Raw genomic sequence first — 23,064 nt, 5'->3', positions numbered from 1 at the left:
TAAAAATTAAAAATCATCAAGAATATTCATAGTGTATCCTTAAAGGATAAAAACGTGCTAGTCATGCTTGTTCTATGTTGATTGGAAGTGATTGATTTATTCATTTAAAAATAGCGACAATAATCATTATTTACGGTCCCTGCAAAACACTGAATGAAGTGTCAGTCCTCCAATTCCAAAAGCAGCTTTTCTAGTTGGAGCACATAAGAAAACTTTTGCCGAATCCGTAGCACCAGGAAGTTTATTTGCTCGCCAAGTCACAGACTGATAGATGGTAGAAATCCCATTCCGATCTTATTTATTCTTACTTATTCTTATTACTCTTACCTTATTTACTTATTACCCTTGCAGAGGGTATTATAATTTTGTCCAAAAGTGTGCAACGCAGTGAAGAAGACATCTCCGACCCTATAAAGCATATATATTCTTGATCATGATCACCTCCTGAGTTGATATGAGCATGTCCGTTTGTCTCTTTCTACGCAAACTAGTCTTTCAGTTTTAAACCTATCGACTTCAAACTTTGCACACACCCTTCTCTCCCTTGCACGCAGTTTATAAGTCGGAACGACCGGGAGGTGATCCTGAACAGAATATATATACTTTATAGGGTCGGAGACGTCTCCATCACTGCGTTGCACACTTTTGACCAAAATTATAATACCCTCTGCAAGGGTATAAAAACAAAACAATTTTGTAAACAGTGTTGATCAAGCATTGAACTATTCAACAACATAAGAGGTTAGGTTGCATTTTTTAATGGCAAATGTGCTGCGGCAAGCTTTTGCAGCTGAAGTAAACATTTTATAATCTTTAAATATTAGTATATAACAGCACATAAATTTCATTTGGGGGCAACCGGGGGAAAGTACTTAAAACTTTACATTTACGAACTAATAAGACGCACATTTTTAACAAAGATTTACACGAAACACAGAAAAAATTATTTATATATATATCTGTAAAAATAAAGTATATACCATGTCCACTGCGGACAAATTAAAAGTGCATAAATATGAGTACCATTTTGTCATGCTATTTTTAGAAAGTTCCGTTAGAAATGCCAAGCAAACCATATTGCTTGGTAAATTTTGGACAATCAGCTGATAGTAAGACCGGGTTTCGCTTGACTAGCTCAAAATAAATTTTTTTATTTTTGACCTGTGGCAGCGACCACTGTGCAATATGTTGAACATAACAAATAAAAGCTTAAATAATTTTCAAATAATTAAAATATTACAATTCAAATTAAATAATACTTTCATTAATTATTAAAAGAAAAACATGTATCAACAAAATACAAGAACAAAAATACATATTATACAGTCCACTAAAAATTATAATCGAAGAAAAGGTTAAAGTAACATTAAATTTACTCAAAAAAATATTAATCAAAAACACATCAAATTTACACCTCTTTTTGAGGCCCTTTTCAGAATGTTCAAGCATTGAACACTGTTGTATATACAAATTCTTAGGTTAGAGTTTCAAGAGATCGGACCCATGAAATAGGAGACAAACAGCATGGTCTAAAACCGATCCCCTCCACCCTAACACAAATATGTACATAAGTGGTCCACTTATCGCACTTGAGAAAGGGTCGCATAGCAGGTCAGCGTTGATAAGTAGTTTTAAATAGATTTAAGATTTTCATGTATCTTACTTAGAAGAGAATTTTACAAAATAAAAACAGTTTCCAAAAGGAACTTATTGAAGTAAGACCTATTTATTTAGGGCTCCTCTTAACAAGTGTCATGTGAACAATTTTTATACGTAGCTAATAACATTAAATTTACAATAATAAACAAATTATTTTTTTATTTATTATAAACAATGATCTGTTATTCTAGAATCTAGAATATTATAACTAAAAGTAAGGATAAATTAAGATAAAAGATATGCCATAATTTTGGATTTAATTACATCTAGAGATAGTTCAGGGGATAATAAATAGGACAATGAGTTATAATTTTTACAAATAACGCGAAATGGATCGTTTTCAGCAAAACTAGACCTAGAAATTGGTACGGCGCTCTTTTAAAGGAGGTAGGTTTAATAGTTTTAACCGGCAAAGATACGACGGTAGGCAAGTGGCAGCATCCCAGTTAAAGCTTTTTAATGCAAATAGCAGGAGCTGCTTTTGGACAGATTCAATCCTCCTTTGGTGAAAAAAGTATTGCGGACTCCAAACGCTAGAACAGTATTCCAAGATAGGACGAACCAACGATACATATAGAGTTTTAGTTGTGAAAGGATCATCAAATTCTTTAGACCAACGTTTGATAAAAGCTAGCACACCTCAGGCTTTATTAACTGTTAGTGGTATGTTGCCAAAAAGCACTTCAAGATCGTTAACAGTGTTGCCGTCAGCTCGTTACAGAAAAAGGCTAGATTGATTATACAAAAAGGATAGAAAAGGACAAAAATTAAAAAAAAAAGGAAAAAAAAAGACAAAATATTTTTTCCATAAATTTTATGTAATATCACTCTTTATTGGTGGCCAAATCGTTAAAAACATCGTCAATGTCATCATTGAAAGCTTATAAACTTTGATTTTCTGTAGATTGGTTGCTTCCAATCATTTTTGAATGTTGCTTACGAATTTCAAATTCATGGGAACATACGCCTTTCCGGCGTAGCCCAAACCTAAAAAAGAAAAAAGCAATTTAAATAAATTTGTGAAACAAAAGAGTATTAAAATATTTATCTTATCGATAAAATCGCATGTAAAGTTTCGCATTTAAGATTACAACAGGGTTGCATTAATTATCAAGTGCTGCTATCGATATAAAAGTAATGTACATTTGGATTACTTTTCAGCACTTTACACAAAAATAAAAAGCAGATAAAAAGGCCAGGGAAAAATAAAAAAAGGACAGATAAAAGGCTAGGGGATGTTTTAAATTTTTTCCGGCTGACGCAGTTAAAAACCAGACAGATCTGTCCGGAAAAAGGATAAAACGGCAACACTGATCGTTAATTAGGGTAACACGATCTATGACGTTATTTCCAAGAGAGTACGAAACGATGTGAGGCATACTGCGATTGAACGTCATAACCTTACACTTAGAGCAGTTAAGTAAAAGGAGATTGTTTGAGCACCACAAGAAGACTTCGTTAAGGTCTAATTGCAGGTGTCTATGAAGGAAATGGTCTGAGAAAGAATGACATAACTTGACATCATCAGCATACATAAATGTAGTTGCATAGTTTACAACACTAGGTAAATCGTTGACAAAAAGAAAAAAAAGAAGAGGTGCTAAGTGACTACCTTGTGGGACACCAGATAAAACGTTTATAATCTGTGATGTAATGTTTTTAAACAAAACAAGCTACGTGCGGTTTGATAGATAGGGGGTCAACCACAGTACTATTTGTGGGGAAAACCCTATAAGACACAGCTTATGAAAGAGGAGATGGTGGTTCACAGAATCAAACGCTTTGCTAAAGCCAGTGCATAAACATCAGTTTGCATGCAGCTCAGAAAACCTCTGTGGATAAACGAAGTGAATTCAAGATGGTTAGTTGTGGTAGAGCGATGCTTGACAAACCCATGCTGTGAAGTGGAAATAATGCTTTTACAAAAATGTTGCAGTTGGAACGTAACCAGTTTCTCAAGCAGTTTGGGAATCGCATATAGCTTAGCAATCCTCCGGTAGTTCTCAAAAAGTGCTTTAGAGCCTTTCTTATGAAGCGAAATAATAAATGATTCATTCCATTTCTTGGGAAGACATGCCAGCTCCAAGGATAAGTTGAATAAGATAGTGAGAGGATAGCAAAGGATATCAGAACAGTACTGAGAACACAGCTAGGAACATTGTCAGGACCAGAAGAGAATGAGATATCTATTGTTGAAAGAGCTTCGAACACAACCTGAACTCGAAATTTTGAAAAGTAAATGTTGTTGTTTATATGTGGTAATTTATAAGGATAAGAAGAATTGAGGTTATATGAATCGGACGAATAAGTGGTTTGAAAAATTACGCAAAGGGATTAGCAATACCTAGCTCAGAAGAATGTGAAATATTTTTATATGATAGGGAAGGAGGAAAAAGATTTGATTTACGTTTCATATTGACAAAAGAATAGAAGGAGCTTGGATCAATACGAAAGTTTACCTTACAATTCATGATGTACTGCTTATAAAGTTGATCGTTGATAATAATTAACTGGTTGCGAACATAAAGAAAGTTTGACTGATGGCTCATCGATCCTGACTGAAGAAACTTTTTGTAAGCTCTAGATTTCCTGTTCTTAAGACGAGAAAGGTGTTTATTATACCAAGGTGGTTTTGTAGGCAATGATAATGGGACTTCCGGAACAAATTTATTCAAGGCATTATGAATTATTTCGTAAAACAAATCCGTAGCTGCTTCAATTGTGTTTATAGATGAAAGAACATTCCAATCGATTTCACCTAAATGATTCCGAAGGGCTATAAAATCAGTCTTTCTGAAGCATTCGAAACGAGGTTTAGTATTAAAGCAAGCATCATTGTGAGGCACATCAATTAACACCGATGCTAATAGTGTAGGGTGGTGAAAGTCCGTGACTGTCACAGAGGATGACACATTGGAAAAGATAAGGCCCAGAAATCTGCCATGAGTGTTATGAATTGGATTAATTTGAAGCAGGGCAAGATGAGACGAGCCAGTTAAAATTTTCACCGCAATGAACTCAATTCCGAACTCGTTCGGGAAAGGAATAATTTCAGAAGGGTACTCATTACTAACAGCAATGAGGACACCACCTGCAAAAGTTGGACGATCCAATAGAAACACAATGAATTTGGAAACAAGAATTTCATATTTAGAGACAGAGGAGTTAAGCCAAGTTTCAATAAGCACGATAGCATCAAAATCAAAAGAAGCACCCTTTGTAAAAAATTGGCTTAGCTTACCCAGAATACTTCCAACGTTTTGATAGCAGCAGGCAAATACTATGTTATTCAGTTTTTTGAAGCAGTTTCTGCAGGGCTAGGATTCTGAGCGTCTTTTGCCAGGAATTCATGAATGATACTGTGCTCAGGCCAAGCTACAGGATCAAGTGCTTTATCAAGGTAGGAATCAGGTAGGACTATTTAATAAAAAGTTAAACTTAAAAACAGCTATTTCATTAGGAGCGACCTTGAAATGGTTTAACAGGTGACTCCTGACATTATTAACAGTAGCATCCGGTATAAGCCGAGAGACAAATATGGCCTTACGAGGAGCAACCGCCCTCACCGTAAGTCCAGAAGATCGAACTTCAGGCGCCACACCACTCAGAGGCCTTGGAGACATCACAGCAAGATCAGGGGGTAGGTTGTCCAACGATGGGAGTTGTCCGATGATGTCCAACGATGGAGGCTCCAAGATGATAGGAGGCTCGAGATTTGTACTCGGTACGCTGATCGCTTCTTGTAAGGGATAAATATTAGAGTGCCCTGAAGGAAGGCTCATCAAGTCCCTTGGTACTGGAACAGCATCAGTAGGTAGATAAGTAGGCGACGGTAAAATGTTTGGTGTTGAAAATTCATTGACTTGTACAGCATGGGTGTTTGGTCATTGAGCGTTTTCAATGCCGTAAATAAAGACTTGTATTTGTAATATTTGTATTTAATAAGACGTTATAAAAAATGTTTATTTCTGCATGCAGATGAAACTGGATGATCCGCAGATAGACCAGCTTATGGTGCATGCAGGGACGAAAGTAATATACACAGAGAGGGCGGCCCGACAAGTCACCTCGAGCTAAAGCTCTCAAAAGTGGAGAGGGCGGTCCGACCTAGACATTGCCGAGCTAAAACTCTCTAAAGAAAGTCCGTTGAGTCGAGCGGCCGAGAGAGAGTCGGCTTGCGATCAACTAGCTTTTGTATAAACTTAACCCTTTACATGGTGGTGATGCAGATCTGCATCATACCGTTTAAATTCAATTATTTATCAAACTGCGTTACAAAACTGTATAAAAACTTTTTTATGCAGTTCAGAAACTTTCGTTTTTTATATAACAAGTGTTGATCACTCAGAATTCTGTCCAATACTCAACAGGTGATTACTTTTCCAACCAATTTGGTGAATGTGGTAATCTGAATTGGTTGTGCAGTTTCTGACCCAAATTTAAAAAATCAAAAAAAATTGTATAGTTTATTCAATTAATGTTTAAAAACAGGTAAATGATTTATATGATTTATATTTATATATTTATTATTTATATGATTTATATGATATATATTTTATGATTTATATTTAGTTGTATATTATTGAGTTTTTGTGTTTGTTGCATTATAATACAATTAAATCATTAATTTCGCTAAGTTTAAAAAATCGGTTTTTTTTGCTTTTTGTAAAAAAAAATTAAGAAAAACCAACCTTAAAAAAAAAATAAAAAGAAGTGTATTTTTTATTTTCACTTATCTACCGAACAAAAAAAAATCAAGAAAATCGGAGTTATTGCCATGTAAAGGGTTAAGCCTAATAAATAAACATTACCAAACATTACGCTAACATATTTTAACATTAAAATTACACCGGTGGGCTGCTGCCTGACCCGACAATGGGATGTAGGGGTATTCAATAATTTAGCAGTCAGCAGGTTGTTGTTCGGAACTTTTCGTCTGGGGGACTCGCTCGGATTAGCCCAAGGAATTAAGTTTCAAGAGCGAGGAATTGCTCATTAAGGGCCGAGAATTGCATGCGAACATCTAGGAAACTATTTCTCGTCTTGTACGGTCATTTTCGTTGTCGTAATGTTCATTACGTAATGTTAGTGCATACCACAACCCTACAATCGATACCTGCTTGATGTCTATCGATCTAGAGACCCCGGTCCCTTTGGAAAGCGGGACATCTCTAAGCTTCTTCCAATTATTACGACTGAAACACATTTTTTGTTATACTGCCAACATTGTTTGATCTCTAAAATCAATTCAAATTAAATTCAGTGACATACTTGAAACAAACCCTGTGTTTTTATAAAACGGCAACAGCAAAGTCCCCATAGCAGACTTCTGCTAATCATTGACTCCCGTATTTCTATCGGCTCAGTCACAACACGCCTGTTTCATAAAAGTCCGCATCTCTGACTCGATTTCTTTACAAGCGATGCAAGACCACGTCAGGCCGTTTCTTGTTGATAAGGTCACTTATCCGTCCATTGTGTCCTCCTCCAGCACATTTAATATGTGAGCAGTTGTTGCAGAGCCAACAAGACAGGTATGAGTCTCCCGTGATGAATCCACCAAATTCACATTTTATTGCTGTGCAAATAAGACTAATTTTTGACGGATTTCAGACCACTGTTGTAGCGTGTAAAGAATTTAGGCTCTCTGAAGCACTCTGTAGCCGAGAGTGGACGATCAGATCGGATGTAAGAGGCGACGTTACAAAAGAGATGTGCAACGAAAGTTTGGCGTCATGAAGTACAACAAACTCCACAGTAACTATGATGTAACGGTTTACGTCCAGGGAGTACAGCTCGGAGAGACTTATGTTGGAGAATATAGTTAAAGCGCAACAGAGATAACTTTAAACGAGATAACTTTTAACTGTATAAATAGGAAATTAATGGTTCAATGAACTTATTAAGTCGAATTTATTTTTAGAGGTTAATCGTTATATTTCCACTTGTCGCGGAAGGAGAAAGCTTGAGTTCAAGATCGAAAATAATTGCAAACTAACAAATGGGATCGAAGAAACACGTCCGGGTACGGCAAGTGAATATACAGAATTATTGATTATTAAATATTATTAAAATAAATAAATATATTAAATATTATATAAATTATTATTATTATTATTATTATTATTATTATAATATACAATATATTATACATACATACAGACATAAACATAAACGTTAGTTTGCAAGCACACATACATATTTACGTTCCACAACGCAAGTGTATTTGCCCGCGCATAGACTTCATACAAACATACGTTCCGCAACGCAACTGCATTCGCTCGCACAAAATTTCATATATATATACATTCCGCAATTCCGCTACGGTTCTGGGCGCACAGTGGGACAGATCGTGTTCGCCGCGAGCAAATAAATTTTACTTCGGGATTTTCGGAATTTAATATAATTAATCATGAACTCTAGCGGCGCCGTCACAGGAGCACCCACTCCAACCCTTAGTGCTATTTAAGGTGCAAGGCCCTGGGTATTATCCAGGACTTACAGAGGATCCAAGGAGCTCTTCAGCCTGTTTCCAAGGTGGATGATGCCATGCTATACGTGCGACAGGGTCAGATAGCCACCATGTTCAGCGACTTCAAGGCCATCCACGGGAGCTTGAGGATTTGGACATTTTGCAGATCAGCAGTGACCTTCGATGGACTGTTTCCAACGGGTCAAAGGTCAACGTTTTCAAGTGCTGTCTCCTCTGCCGCTCCCTACGTTGAGCGGTGGATACTCGGAATCGGCTGAATTTTACTCGATCTTCTCCACAATCGTCGGCAGCAATCCTCGTATTAGTAAGGTGGAAAAGCTGCAAAGATTGCGATCTTGCCTTCGGGAGTCCGCTTTCGAAGCAGTTCGTTCCTTGGAAGTCTCCGCCGAGAACTATGATATCGCGCTGAATTTACTGGAGAAACGATTTAATAACCGTCGTTTAATATTCAGGCACACACAATAGCAGCTCTTCGAGCCTTAAAGATTTTGGGTTCATCCGTTCAGATCGCCAGCTGCATCATCGTCTAGGTTCTGCTTCAAAGGTTGGACCCAGCTACCCAGGCTAAGTGGGAGGAGAGCCAAAACTCTTCAGGTTCAGACGCCATCCCTACTTGGGAGTCGATGGCCGAATTTTTGGAGCAGCGATGTAGGACGCTGGAGGCTATGGACGTGGCCATGGCTGCATACGCCGCGGGCGCTCACATGGGAAGGCGTCGAGGTGCAAAAAATAGTAGATCATTCTTTATTATTACTAATTCGCTTCCCTCTGCCTGTGTTTTATGCGGTGGATGGTCCCATATAATGTCTGCATGCCCTCGATTTCTATCAATGCCCCCTGAGATCCACCTGAGGCCAGGCGACTCCGTCTTTGTCGGAAGTGTCTGCAAACGGGCCATCACATGCGCGAGTGCTTCGCTGCTAATTGTCGCAGTTGTGGAAGGAGGCATCACAGCCTGCTGCATTTTCTGGAGCCGCAGGCATCTAGCGTCCAACCTTTGGTTGGTCCTCCCACGTCAGCTCAAGGTCGTAGCGGCAATATATCGTTGCTTGCTACAGCGAACATTCTTGTTCTTAGTCGCGCTGGATCCCTTGTTTCAAGCCGAGTTTTGTTGGATTCTGGATCTCAGGTGCACGTGGAGGTACAAATCATTCATGGCGGTGTCTGGTATTGGCGATACCGACTTTGCGACAGATGGATTCTCTGTTGATGTTCTTCTGCGGTCCCACTGCTCCGAATTCTCGGCCCTGGTTAACGCTGTCATCGCCGCCAATATCACGGAACTGCAGCCGTGACAACATAGCTTCAGTTTGGATGTCTCCAGTTGGAATATTCCTGGCAATCTTTCTGGATTCCGGCGCTTACGCTGTGAGGCTTCCGTTAAAATGCGGTTCTAAGTTGCAGGGAGAATCTTACCCCCAAGCCGTTCGACGGTTTCTTTCCCTCGAAAGGAAGCTCTGTTGCCGTCCTCAATTGAAGGAGCAATATACTGCCTTCATAAAGGAGTATTTGGAGTTGGGTCACATGTCTCCAGTCCCTGCTGATGCGAGCGTCACTGGCCAATACCTTCTGACACACCATTATGTTTTAAAGGATTACAGGTCAACAACCAAGCTCAGGGTTGTTTTTAATGAATCTGCTGTCACAACTTCTGGATATTTATTGAATGACGTTTGGATGTCTGGCCCAGTTATTCAGCCAAAGTTACTGCATATTCTATTAAGGTTCCGATGCCATCGGGTGGCCATTACTGGAGATATTTGCAAAATGTATCGTTGCGTCAGGGTTTGTCCTGAGGACAGCTATCTTCTGTGTATTCTTTGGCGGGATTCTACCCAGGATGAGTAACAGCTTTTTAAGCTGGATACTGTCACCTATGGACCGAAGCCTGCTTCATTTTTAGCAGTTCGGACAATGCATGAATTGGCAGATGATGAGCCATTAATGTTTCCAAAGGGGACCGAAATTCTGCGTCGCGACTTTTATGTGGATGTTCTACTTTCAGGAGGCGACTCTATTGATGAAGCTATTAGCATAATGTAGCAAAGATCCGGGATCCTTGCCAAAGGCCAATTTCAGTTAAGGAAGTGGGGCTTCATTGTTGCTGACGTGCTGGATAAAGTGCCTTAAGAAGATCGGGAGTCTTTCCTAAGGTTTGATGATGGCAGCAACTTCACAAAGACACTGGGTCTTGCTTGGGATCCTGCAACTGATCGCTTGCTATTTTCTTTTGAAGGGCTTCAGTCAATCTCAAATCCCACTAGGCGCATCGTTCTTAATTCAGTCGCTGGGCTTTATGACCCATTAGGCCTTGTCGGTCCTGTAATTTCAAAGGCGAAGATCTTTCTCCAGAAACTGTGCCGGGAGAAGTTGTCCTGGGATGAAAGTGTTCCTCAAGCTCTTCACTGCGACTGGAATATGATTTGGAGCAGCTTTGTTAGTACGCAGCGCGCCGAATTCCCTAGATGGGCGCTAACATCGAAATCCGAGGTGGAGGTCCATGGATTCTGTGACGCCAACATTAAGGCGTATGGGGCATGCGTTTATGTCGTGTCCAAGGGCGCAGGATTTGCAAGATATTTACTCTGCTCGAAGTCCCGAGTTGCGCCTTTAAAGACTGTAACGGTGCCGAAGCTGGAGTTATCGGGAGCCGAGTTGTTGGCTCGACTTATGTCGGAAGTAGCACAGTTGAAGGTCTACGTTGGAAAGTATTTTTGCTGGAGTGATTCTGCTGTGGCTCTGTCTTGGATTCGAGAAGAACCCTCTCGGTTTAATGTTTTCATCGCCAATCGAGTTTCGACCATTCGGAAGCTAACTAGAGAAATGGAGTGGCGGTATGTTCCCACTTGCTTGAACACAGCAGACATCCTGTCGCGTGGTGCTCTTCCCAATGAATTGGTTGAGAATAAGCTGTGGTCTCACGGTCCTTGGTTTCTCATTGGATCCCAAGAAACGTGGCCAACCGAGGTCTCATCTGAGAGATCGACTCTGGAGTTACGTGCAAGGGTCCTGCTGATTCAGTCTCCGTACGTGGATATAACAGCGGTTTTTAAGTATGCTAATTCGTTTCCAGCGCTGCAGAGGGTATTCGCTTACGTATAAAAGTTTTCTAAACGAATTCGCCACAACGGTGTCACGGCAAGCGATATAAAATTTAGAACACAGCTGTTATTGCGACTAGTGCAGCATGTGCATTTTTGGGACGACATAAAGGCGCTTCAAAATGGAAAAGAGCGGCATCCAGTGCCCTTGCCTCATCCTCTCCCTTCATGGATAAATTTGGTCTGTTGCGCGTAGACGGTCGGCTAAAAAATTCGTCGTTGGATTTTGATAGTCAGCTCCAATTATACTTCCAAGAAGCCATCCAGTTACGCTGGCTATAATTGTTGACTTCCATGAGCGGAATTTACATACGGGAAATCATTCGGTGACGAAGGCATTACACAAATGCATCCGATGCTTCTGGGCAAAGCCTCGGTTGTATGAGCACATTATGGCTGATCTCCCGGAGCAAAGAGTCAGCGGCTCCCAAATCTTTAGAGTCACTGGTGTGAATTTTTATGGGCCTTTCTTTTATAAGCCGGAAGTGCGTAATAAGGCTCCAGTAAAATGTTACGTCAGAGTTTTCATTTGTTTTGCTACCAAAGCCGTCCACCTGGAGCTTGTAAGGGATCTGTCCACCATTTCTTTTCTGCTTTGAAGCGGTTGATATGCACCCGCCGAAGGCCTCAACATATTTGGTCTGACAACGCAACCAACTTTGTTGGAGCCAAAAACGAGCTAAAGGAGCTGCGCCGATTATTTCTAAGCGAAGAGCATCAACGGGCACTGCTGAAGTTTTGCTCTATGGAGTCCATCGAATGGCATTTTATTCCTCCTCGATCTCCGCATTTCGGTGGTCTGTGGGAAGCGGCTGTTAAAACCGCCAAGCACCATTTTTACCGAGCTGTCGGATCTGCAGTTCTTGGATTCGAGGAGCTGCGAACGCTGCTGTGCCATATTGGGGCTGTTATAAATTCACGACCCTTATTGTCTCTTTCAGAGAATCCTGCAGACCTTGATGTTCTGACCCCAGCTCATTTTTAAACTGTTGGTCCGTCAGTCAGCTTTATCGAGCCTGATGTCACAAAGCTGAACTTCAACCGGTTGGACAGCTGGCAGCGTGTGTCTTTCCTGCAGCAGTCCTTCTGGTCCCGATGGAAGGAGGAGTACCTAAACCTTCTCCAGAACCGCTCCAAATGGTGTGCCGCCGGTCCTGCCTTGGCCCCGAACGATGTGGTGCTAATAAAGGTCGAGAACCTACCTCTGATGAAATGGCCGCTTGCGAGAATAATGGAGAACCTGGTCGAGATGGAATCTTTAGAGTGGCGGTGATAAAAACCTCATCTTGAGTCACCAAGCGAGCAGTGTCTAAGCTGTGCCTGTTGCCCCGTAAGGATGAAGTTGGAGTAGAAGCCCCAACTGGGTGGAGAATGTTAGGTATATCCTATAGCTGGCAAAATAATAAGACATGCCAAATTTTATAAGGATCGGCCGACGCATAAAATGAAAAAAACGATCTTGTTTTTTTTTATCAAACGCATAAAATGTCTACAAAAAGTCTTCGGAGACTTCGGCAAAGGTACGAAGATTCCTTTGAGGAACATTAAAATAATAAGTCTCAGTAAAAAAGGGCAATGTTATCAGCGACTACATTGTTGACAAAAGTCAAAGCTGCCGATCCTCGAATGTGCAAACATTGAGAAGAAGGCAGGGGCTTTTAAATTAGTTCACGTGCCTTTTTACAAAGCCCAGCACAGAGACCGCTTATTGTAACGGGTAAACAGACTCTTCGATAAGTTTAATGGGAGAAGATTACGGGAGCATCATGATTAAACTCTGGATATATCCTCCTGTAACAAGTAACTGTCACTAATGGAATTAATGGCCTTATAGATTTAAGGTCTTCCGCATACATTAAGAAGAAGGCATGACGAAAGCATGAAGAGATGTCACTAATAAAGATATTAAATAGGAAAGGTCCTAGAGAGCTGCCTTGTGAGAGAAAGTGACAAATGGAAAAATGGATAGCGTCTCCAATAGAAACGTGGAAAGGTCGGTCTGCCAGATTAGACTCAAAGCAACTTAATAAGGAGGAATGAATACCTTATTTATATAACTTGCAAGGCAAGAAACCATGGAGGATGGTTGGAGGATATGAAATTACGTCAGAAATGTCAATTTTTTAGTAGCTATCTGCTCGAGTATCCAGTGACGTTGCAAGTGACGATTTTAGCTGTAGTTCGATAGTTGATAACATCAGACCTACTGCCACCTCTATAAATAGGTGTGATGGAAGTAATTTTCGACACGACCACTCGGGGGAACTATCAGATGAGAGCTACAAGGAGAGCCACAGTTAAAGGGGATTAGAAAGGGAAGCGAAGCTCTCTTAATAAAGAGTGGGGAAATACCATCCAAGTCAGGTGTGTGTTAAACGGTAAAATGTCCTGTGGCTTCAACTAGGTCACAGTCTAGTATGTCCATGTTACTCACATTGAGAAAAGAAAGTGGTTAAGAAGAGTTTCATTACCACTTCAAGGAACCTTCGGCTCCAAGTTAGAGGCAAAGTATTTAGCAAAAAGTTCAGAAACGCGCTGATCCGAGTCGGCTACTAAATTACCATAACATGTGGAAAAGACAACCAAGAATTTAGTATAAAAATCACCAATTGAGCCATCCGAAAAAAGGGAAACTCAATCAAAAGCTGAAATAGAGGCATTAATAAGTGACAAGTTAGGATCATTCAGATGATAATATGGAATGGGAGATGAGTTTTAAAGAGGTTAAACTCAATATGAATTACTAACGGCTTATAGTACATATCACATGGACTTAAAGGTACATTTCAAAATAATACTTTTTTAGTAGAATCAAGAATCACTGATAAATCATTAAAAATAATATTTACTTGGGAGAGGCCCAGACTAAAAATATCGTTTGAACGTTTGCTAGGTAGCATGCAGGGTGATTCTGGGTCCCAAGACCACACGATAGAGCTTAAGTTTAAATTGTCAGCTACCATCAAAGCAGTACGGTCCAACGTTAATAGATAGATATTAAATGCGCTGTTTGGAGGTATATACGACGCAATGATGATGAATGGGCCATGGATGCCCAGGATTGGAACGGCAAGCTGATCCAGTAGAGGGTCGGCAAACGGAAGGTGTAGTAATGTAGCTTGAAGAGATCGACGAGATATTCGAAATACTTGGTACAAGTTAGGCTCGAAGAACTCAGAGGAGCTAAACTTGTTATACCCTTGCAGAGGGTTTTATAATTTTGGTCAAAAGTGTGCAATGGTGTGAAGGAGACATTTCCGACCCTATAATGTATATATATTATTGATCAGAATCACCTCCTGAGTTGATATGAGTATGTAACATAATACAACCCACAATTTTGAAGATTTTGAAGATAGAAAGTTGAAACTCGTACAGATTCTAATTTTGGTCAGTCGATCCGACCTACCAAATTTCATACCGATCGCCTAACTATATCTTATAGCTGCCATATAACTGAACGATCGAAAATGGTATTTGGTAAAAATTACCAACTTTGGTACTTTTGAAGATAAAAGCTTTCGGCTTGTTTTTAGATTTCGTGTTGTAATAAATTGGTTATATTATTTTATTCCCATAATGATCGGCCCACTAAATCCGATTTTTGCGATATATATCCGGTTTTAACTGCAAGGGTATATTAACTTCGGCTCCACCCGAAGTTAGCTGCCATATAACTGAACGATCGAAAATGCTATTTGGTAAAAATACCTACTTCGGTATTTTTGACGATAGAAGCTTGGGACTTTTTTTTAGATATTTTATTGTAATAAATTGGTAATATTATGATATTCTCATAAAAATCGAGCAACTATATCCGATGTTTCCGGTTTTAACTGCAAGGGTATATTAACTTTGGCCTCGCACGAAGTTAGCTTTCCTTTCGTGTTAAGTTATTATTTGATCGTAATTCAGCAAGTCAATCTCTTAGTGCTATAGCGTGAACATTATTTTTTGTGACGATAGCTTGATTATCGCTCTGTAATTGGTGAATATGTGATTTGAACATTTTCAACAATTCATTGTGGCCGTTCAATAGAGCATCTAGCTCGCTGACGATATGTCTGGCATAAAATGAATCAAGGTTATTATAATAACAACGTGCATTCACGCGATTGGCAAGTGCGCTTCTGGAATCCTCGCCGCCCATAAAGTAGGTTTGTAAGAATTTTTGTGGTTCGTTTGGCATTGACAGCAGTGACCCCATTTAATGATAAACTTGGCCTCTGATTTTTAATGTAGAATTGTAAAGTTGACCATTTGCATTAGTATGTCGATCTATTTCGTTTGCTCCGAACGATGTCATTTAAAAGCATGAATTGAATGTTCGAATTGATTTCAGGTTAGAATCTGGATCCGTGCCGATAAGAAAGCCGTCCAATGGTTCTGGTGGGGTTTCAATTTTTGGTAGTTGCTCTTTTCCTGACGCGAACACATCCCAGCTGGCTCATTTTTGAATTTCAGAGCATGACAATGCGGACATTCCTTGTCCATAGCACCAATAGCACAATTTGAGTGAGCACAATACTCAATATCAGGCTCATACTGGAATGCTAGACCCAGGAATGAATAAGAAATAAATGCTCGATGTACCTCTTATCGTTTTTGGTCATTTGTTTTGCGTCTATTGACTGGGAAACGGCGTGATTGTCGTTGTACTAATCTTCTGACTTCATTGCGTTCAGCTCGTGTATCTTCTGGCTCTTCTTGATGCAATTGCGCTATTCTAATATGTACATCAGTATTTTGTTGCTGGATCTGTTCTTCGGTTCTTTCGGATCTTCTATTTCGCATGTTCCGAGATCTACTTGTATCACGGCTCAAATCACCCTCTTTGCGTTTTCTTGGCATTGCTCACTGTACAAAACACTCATTAAGGGGAGGGTAAGGTCAAATCATGCGAAAAAAGCCATGTTTTTGTGATTTTTTTCCTGACGACACAGTTAAAATTTATTTATTCAACCAACGGTATATTAAAGTGTGACATTAGAAGAATGTTTAATAAAATTTTTACAAAAAAATATTTTAGAATATGGCAATGGTAGCAATTGTCCGGACGTTTCGCCAAAAAAAGTTGAATTGCGGTGCCCCTCATAACTCGTTGCTGGATCATTTGTAATCAAAAAATGAAAATTCATTCGTTAGATAATAGTTCGCCCCAGGTAACGCTGTAAAAGTTTTTTGAAAATTGCAATTTTTTAATTTTTTCGAAGACTTTGAAGTGAAAAACTTAATTTTTTTGGAAAAAATCGGTTAATTTGACATTGCAAAATCAAAATTATGAACAAAAAAAAAAAAAAAACTCGAAAAACTCGAAATATTGTTTAAAATTTCAAAAGGATCGGTGCGGTAGTTTTGAAGTTATGAGGGGCACCGACTTTGAAAACGTGAGTTGTGGGAAAAACGCTTTAAAGTTTTAAACACAAAAAAAATCCAGTGTAAAACGTTTATACCAGGTGTACCGGTATGAAGTGAGCGTCAAGATACAGAGGTCTCGATTGGAAACGTTTGTTGTGAACGAGCCTTTACTTTTTTTTTGTTTGTTTGCTATGACATCTCTGATCTCAACATATTTAGTATACATCAAGTCATTGAACAGACAACATTATATTTTTTTATCTCGTTAAAAATGTCGAGTTTTGTACCAGAAAGTGATGATTTGCGGAAAGCATTAATTTTATGTCTCGAAGACACTAAAGAAAATCGATTTTGCATCGGATTGTTACTGTCGATGAAAATTGGATTTATTTTAAGAATCCTAAACGGAAAAAATCATGGGTTAATCCGGGCAGCCATCAACATCGACTGCAAAACCAGATCGATTTGGCAAGAAGACAATTTTGTGTGTTTGCTGGGACCAGAAAGGTGTGGTGTACTACGAGCTCCTTAAAGCTGATGAAACTGTTAATAAAGATCGCTACTGACAACAAGTGATCAATTTGAACCATGCATTGATCAAGAAATGACCAGAATTGGCCAGAAGACACGGCAAGTTAGTTTTGCTCTATGACAATCCACCTGCCCACAAAGCAAAACTGGTTCAGGATTCAATCAAAACACTTGGCTGGAAGCTGGTACCCCACCCGCTGTATTCACCAGACTTGGCTCCTTCCGACTACCATTTGTTTTCAACGATGGGACACGCATTGGCTGAGAAGCAGTCCTGAGCAGGACGAGGAGGTCGAAAATGTGGTGTCTGGTTGGTTTGCTTTAAAAGATGAACAATTTTATTGGTGTGGTATCCACAAATTGTCAGAAAGGTGGTCAAAATGTATAGAAAACAAACGTCAATACTTTGAATAAAATGTTTTTTACTTTCCGATTAATATTTTGTGTTTTTGTTCAAAAAAAAAACGCTCATTTCATACCGGTACACCTGGTAAGCAACTTCGTCAATAACTAATAACTTCGTCAATTTTGCTTTAATTGACTTGAAATTTTGACACAATATTCTTCAGATATTATGCATTCAATTTAAAAAATAAAAAAAAAAATGAAAAAAAAAGTTAATACCTTAGCCTCCCCTTAATAGAATTAATGTATTTACTTAATGATGGATTTTTGCTTCAGTTTAAATTGAGTTAAAATGCTATGGTAGCGTGAGTTTGTTAGTGTGATGAGGTAGTAACTCACTTTATATGCGATTTTTGGTAAGTCGAACAGGATTTAAGAGGATGAAAAATAGATGTTGGCGGATTCTCAGACCTACTCAATACGCTCTCAAAATTTCATGAGAATCGTATAGCCGTCTCGGAGGCGTATGGTAACAAAAATTGTGACACGAAAATTTTAAATATATAAATTATTTTCACGAAACGAATCATTCAAATTAATTTTTTTACAAAAGTGTTTTTAAACCTAAATGTTTTCTTTTTTTTTTTGGTATTTTATGCGATAGGATCCCATAGGATCATAAATTTTTTCAAGAAATTCCCAATCCTTTGGTCGGTTATCAATCAGATGACTTGTAACTTTCTCAGCGCCATTCTTTTGTTTTTCTGTACATTTCGAGCAATCAGTTAGCATTGCGTCAGGAAGAATTTCTAAAAACATCATTAATAATGAAAAAACAATATTTTTTTGAACCACAAACTAACCTTTCAGCATTTTGCCATCGGGTGTGCAAGGCCCTTCATTTTCAAGGCATTTAATATAATTGTTAAGCAAACGGTCTTGATTCAGTATTTCATCCAAGTTTACATTATCGAACTCATTGTTATAGAAGCTTTTAATAGATGAAATTTTTGTAGAAGCTCTAGGATTCGCTTGTCCATCATTGTGATAAATGAATGTGCATATTAATGCAACGAATAAAAGCGATTTTACCAAGCTTTCGTTATGGTAAAGCATTTTAAATGTTAGAAAAAGGGAAATGATTCGTTTTATATAAAGACATTCAACTAGATATTTTATTGCGTGCATACATCTTGCATGATAATTTAGTAAATTCATGCATTTTAAACTAATTTTAACTGATTGCTATAACTCAATCTGCCCATGCCGTCATAAACAATGCGTTTATTTAAAAGGTACATATACATACATGCACATCTTTAAACATAATCCGCACTTTTAGATAAACAAAAATTTATCCTTTATTAGCGATGCAATTTCTTTAACCCTCAATATACTTTCTTTAAATGTACACATTTCTACCAGACCAAAATACATTTTTTTTTGTTTTCTTCTGTTTATTGAATCTTTTCTTATTATAATAAGACATACTGTCGGTTCATGCGACAGCGGAAAAATTTGGATGCAAATAATTCGTGTCACCTGTGTCGTCGCGCCGTATGATCATATCAACCCCCATTTTGTCGCCATCTCGACACCGATGGTAAGCTTTCGTTGAGGTATTGCATTTTACATGTCAAGAAACTAGAAATTTTATTGCGTGCATATTTTGCATGATAATTTTTTAAATTAATGCATTTCAAACTAATTTAAGGTGATTGATATAACTTAATCTGCCCATGTCGTCAATAACAATGTATTTATTAAAAACGACTCGTTCAGAATCTCGTTCACATAAGCCTGAAATATTAAGCGTCGGTTTTAAAGATTTTAGAGATCAGTAGCGAGCTGTGATGGACTGTTTCCGAGCTAGTAGGGACGATGCATGCCGCAATCAAGCACAAGATGTCACTTCGCTCTGCTCGAATTGCTTCTCACTTCTGGGAGAAGTCAAAGGTTTCAGCGTCTGTTGCCTGACCCGACATATATTTATTATTATTTCATATTCATATTTCATTTTATTCATATGCACGACTTAGCGATGAAATTTCATAAACCCATGTGTGCTCATTTTCTCTTCATCGCGTTCACTCTCTGGCGGATAACCTGGGTCCGTGAACGAGAGCGGTCGCCGGTAACTTGCGTTACCGTTTATCTCTCAATATCTCATGCTTTTGCAGTTTTGTCGTCTTGGTCACTCCGCAAGCGTTGTGGCGCGCTTTTTTATCTTATGTCGCCCTTGCAGAGGGTACAAAAATACTATAAAAACAAGAAAGGAAAGCTAACTTCGGGCGGAGCCGAAGTTTATATACCCTTGCAGTTAAAACCGGATATATATTGCAAACATCGGATACAGTTGGCCGATCCTTATGGGAATAGGAATATATAATCAAAATCTAAAAAAAGTCCCAAACTTCTATCTTCAAAAATACGAAAGTTGATATTTCTACCAAAAACCATTTCCGATCGTTCAGTTATATGGCAGCTATGGGATGTAGTCGGCCGATCCTAATGAAATTTGATAGCTTGGATCAACTGACCAAAAATAGAATCTGTATTAAATTCCAGCTTTCTATCTTCAAAAACACGAAAGTTGGGTCATTTCCGATCGTTGAGTTATATGGCAGCTATAGGATATAGTCGGCCGATCCTTATGAAATTTGGCATGTCGTATTATTTTGCCAAAAATAGCTCTCATGTCAAATTTGAACTCTCTAAAAACACCAAAGTTATACCATTTCCGATCAATCAGTTATATGGCAGCTATAGGATATAGTCGGCCGATCCCGGCCATTCCGACTTATATACTGCGTGCAAAGGAAAGAAGGGTGTGTGCAAAGTTTCAAGACGATAGCTTTAAAACTGAGAGACTAGTTTGCGTAGAAACAGACAGACGGACAGACGGACAGACGGACATGCTCATATCAACTCAGGAGGTGATCCTGATCAAGAATATATATACTTTATAGGGTCGGAGATGTCTCCTTCACTGCGTTGCACACTTTTGGACAACATTATAATACCCTCTGCAAGGGTATAAAAATGTGATGTAGTTGGCCAAACAATATAAGAATATAATAATATAACCAATCTATTACAATACAAAACCTAAAAAAAAGTCCCAAACTTCTACTTCAAAAATATCAAAATTGGTATTTCTACCAAAAACCATTTCCGATCATTTAGTTATATGTCAGCTATAAGATATAGTCGACCGATCGTTATGAAATTTGGTAGGTCGGATTAACTGACCAAAAATATACTCTGTACTAAGTTCCGGCTTTCTATCTTTAAAAACACGGAAGTTGGGTCATTTCCGATGGTTCAGTTATGTGGCAGCTATAGGATATAGTCGGCCGATCCTAATGAAATTTGGTAGGTTGGATCAACTAACCAAAAATAGAGTCTGTACTAAATTCCAGCTTTCTATCTTCAAAAACACGAAAGTTGGGTCATTTCCGATCGTTGAGTTATATGGCAGCTATAGGATATAGTCGGCCGATCCTTATGAAATTTGGCATTCAGTCGTATTATTTTGCCAAAAATAGCTCTCATGTCAAATTTGAACTCTCTAACTCTAAAAACACCAAAGTTATACCATTTCCGATCAATCAGTTATATGGCAGCTATAGGATATAGTCGGCCGATCCCGGCCGTTCCGACTTATATACTGCGTGCAAAGGAAAGAAGGGTGTGTGCAAAGTTTCAAGACGATAGCTTTAAAACTGAGAGACTAGTTTGCGTAGAAACAGACAGACGGACAGACGGACAGACGGACATGCTCATATCAACTCAGGAGGTGATCCTGATCAAGAATATATATACTTTATAGGGTCGGAGATGTCTCCTTCACTGCGTTGCACACTTTTGGACAAAATTATAATACCCTCTGCAAGGGTATAAAAATGTGATGTAGTTGGCCAAACAATATAAGAATATAATAATATAACCAATCTATTACAATACAAAACCTAAAAAAAAGTCCCAAACTTCTACTTCAAAAATATCAAAATTGGTATTTCTACCAAAAACCATTTCCGATCATTTAGTTATATGTCAGCTATAAGATATAGTCGGCCGATCCTTATGAAATTTGGCATTCAGTCGTATTATTTTGCCAAAAATAGCTCTCATGTCAAATTTGAACTCTCTAACTCTAAAAACACCAAAGTTATACCATTTCCGATCAATCAGTTATATGGCAGCTATAGGATATAGTCGGCCGATCCCGGCCGTTCCGACTTGTATACTGCGTGCAAAGGAAAGAAGGGTGTGTGCAAAGTTTCAAGACGATAGCTTTAAAACTGAGAGACTAGTTTGCGTAGAAACAGACAGACGGACAGACGGACAGACGGACATGCTCATATCAACTCAGGAGGTGATCCTGATCAAGAATATATATACTTTATAGGGTCGGAGATGTCTCCTTCACTGCGTTGCACACTTTTGGACAAAATTATAATACCCTCTGCAAGGGTATAAAAATGTGATGTAGTTGGCCAAACAATATAAGAATATAATAATATAACCAATCTATTACAATACAAAACCTAAAAAAAAGTCCCAAACTTCTACTTCAAAAATATCAAAATTGGTATTTCTACCAAAAACCATTTCCGATCATTTAGTTATATGTCAGCTATAAGATATAGTCGACCGATCGTTATGAAATTTGGTAGGTCGGATTAACTGACCAAAAATATACTCTGTACTAAGTTCCGGCTTTCTATCTTTAAAAACACGGAAGTTGGGTCATTTCCGATGGTTCAGTTATGTGGCAGCTATAGGATATAGTCGGCCGATCCTTATGAAATTTGGTAGGTCGGATAAACTGACCAAAAATATACTCTGTACTAAGTTTCAAATATATAATAAGTACTAAGTTCCAGCTTTCTATCTTTAAAAACACGAAAGTTTGGTCATTTCCGATCGTTCAGTTATATGGCAGCTATAAGATAAAGTCGGCCGATCCTTATGAAATTTGGTAGGTCGAATAAACTGACCAAAAATATAATCTGTACCAAGTTCCAGCTATTCTATCTTCTACCTTCTTTCCTTTGCACGCAGTATATAAGTCGGAACGACCGAAAATGTTTAAATTTTGTACGAGAAAATAATACGACATGCCAAATATTATAAGGATCGGCCGACTATATCCTATAGCTGCCATATAACTGAACGATCGAAAATGACCCAACTTTGGTGTTTTTGAAGATAGAAAGCTGGAACTTAGTACTTATTATATATTTGGTCAGTTTATCCGACCTACCAAATTTCATAACATTTCTTTGGTTCGTTATTGTATCGCTGCATTGCCCAGTCATTGTCTTCCTCTGTGTACAGTGACTGACAAAAGTCGGCAAACAGTCGCGACATATGTAGGTAATATACATAATTCTGTGCCGGTTCCGGATCATCAACAACATACTGAAACAAGAAAGGGAGTCAAGTTTCCCGACTATATTGTACTCGGTACTCATCTTTTCCAACCACAATTTAGCTAACCTTTAAAGTTTAAAGCCTAGTACTCTGACGACGAAAATCCGCTGTAACACGTGTGATAGCGAAATCGCTCTT

At 38.6% G+C, this 23,064-nt stretch overlaps 2 protein-coding genes across 10 annotated transcripts in view; one reads left to right on the top strand and one right to left on the bottom strand.

The window, feature by feature from the left end:
* Rhp (GTP-Rho-binding protein rhophilin) overlaps positions 1 to 23,064 on the top strand; it is a 227,250-nt gene that overhangs the window by 43,446 nt on the left and 160,740 nt on the right. Inside the window, exon 1 of one of the 9 annotated variants that reach the window (XM_070283104.1) lies at positions 7,646 to 7,684. The exons of the other annotated variants lie outside the window; for them this stretch is intronic. Coding sequence (XP_070139205.1) covers positions 7,661 to 7,684 — 24 coding nt within the window. The 5' untranslated portion in view covers positions 7,646 to 7,660. Of the gene's footprint in view, positions 1 to 7,645; positions 7,685 to 23,064 lie in introns of those variants that run through there. 9 annotated transcript variants of the gene reach the window in all.
* On the bottom strand, positions 18,037 to 18,618 carry a10 (antennal protein 10). The gene is made up of 2 exons (XM_017242172.3): positions 18,351 to 18,618; positions 18,037 to 18,296 (listed from the first exon to the last, which is right to left on the bottom strand). Exons 1-2 carry the CDS (start codon positions 18,601 to 18,603, stop codon positions 18,112 to 18,114), a joined length of 438 nt encoding a protein of 145 aa, XP_017097661.2. The 5' UTR covers positions 18,604 to 18,618; the 3' UTR covers positions 18,037 to 18,111.

The sequence above is a fragment of the Drosophila bipectinata genome, chromosome XL, assembly GCF_030179905.1.
Source record: "Drosophila bipectinata strain 14024-0381.07 chromosome XL, DbipHiC1v2, whole genome shotgun sequence".
NCBI classification, from domain to species: domain Eukaryota; kingdom Metazoa; phylum Arthropoda; class Insecta; order Diptera; family Drosophilidae; genus Drosophila; species Drosophila bipectinata.
Note: the sequence above shows the minus strand (reverse complement) of the source record. Positions and strands in the feature narration are given on the sequence as shown.

Coding starts and splice junctions, on each gene's coding strand:
- a10 (XM_017242172.3), bottom strand. CDS start 18,603: ATGCTTTACCATAACGAAAGCTTGGTAAAATCGCTTTTATTCGTTGCA. Junction 18,297..18,350: donor CGATGGCAAAATGCTGAAAG/GTTAGTTTGTGG, acceptor TGATGTTTTTAG/AAATTCTTCCTGACGCAATG.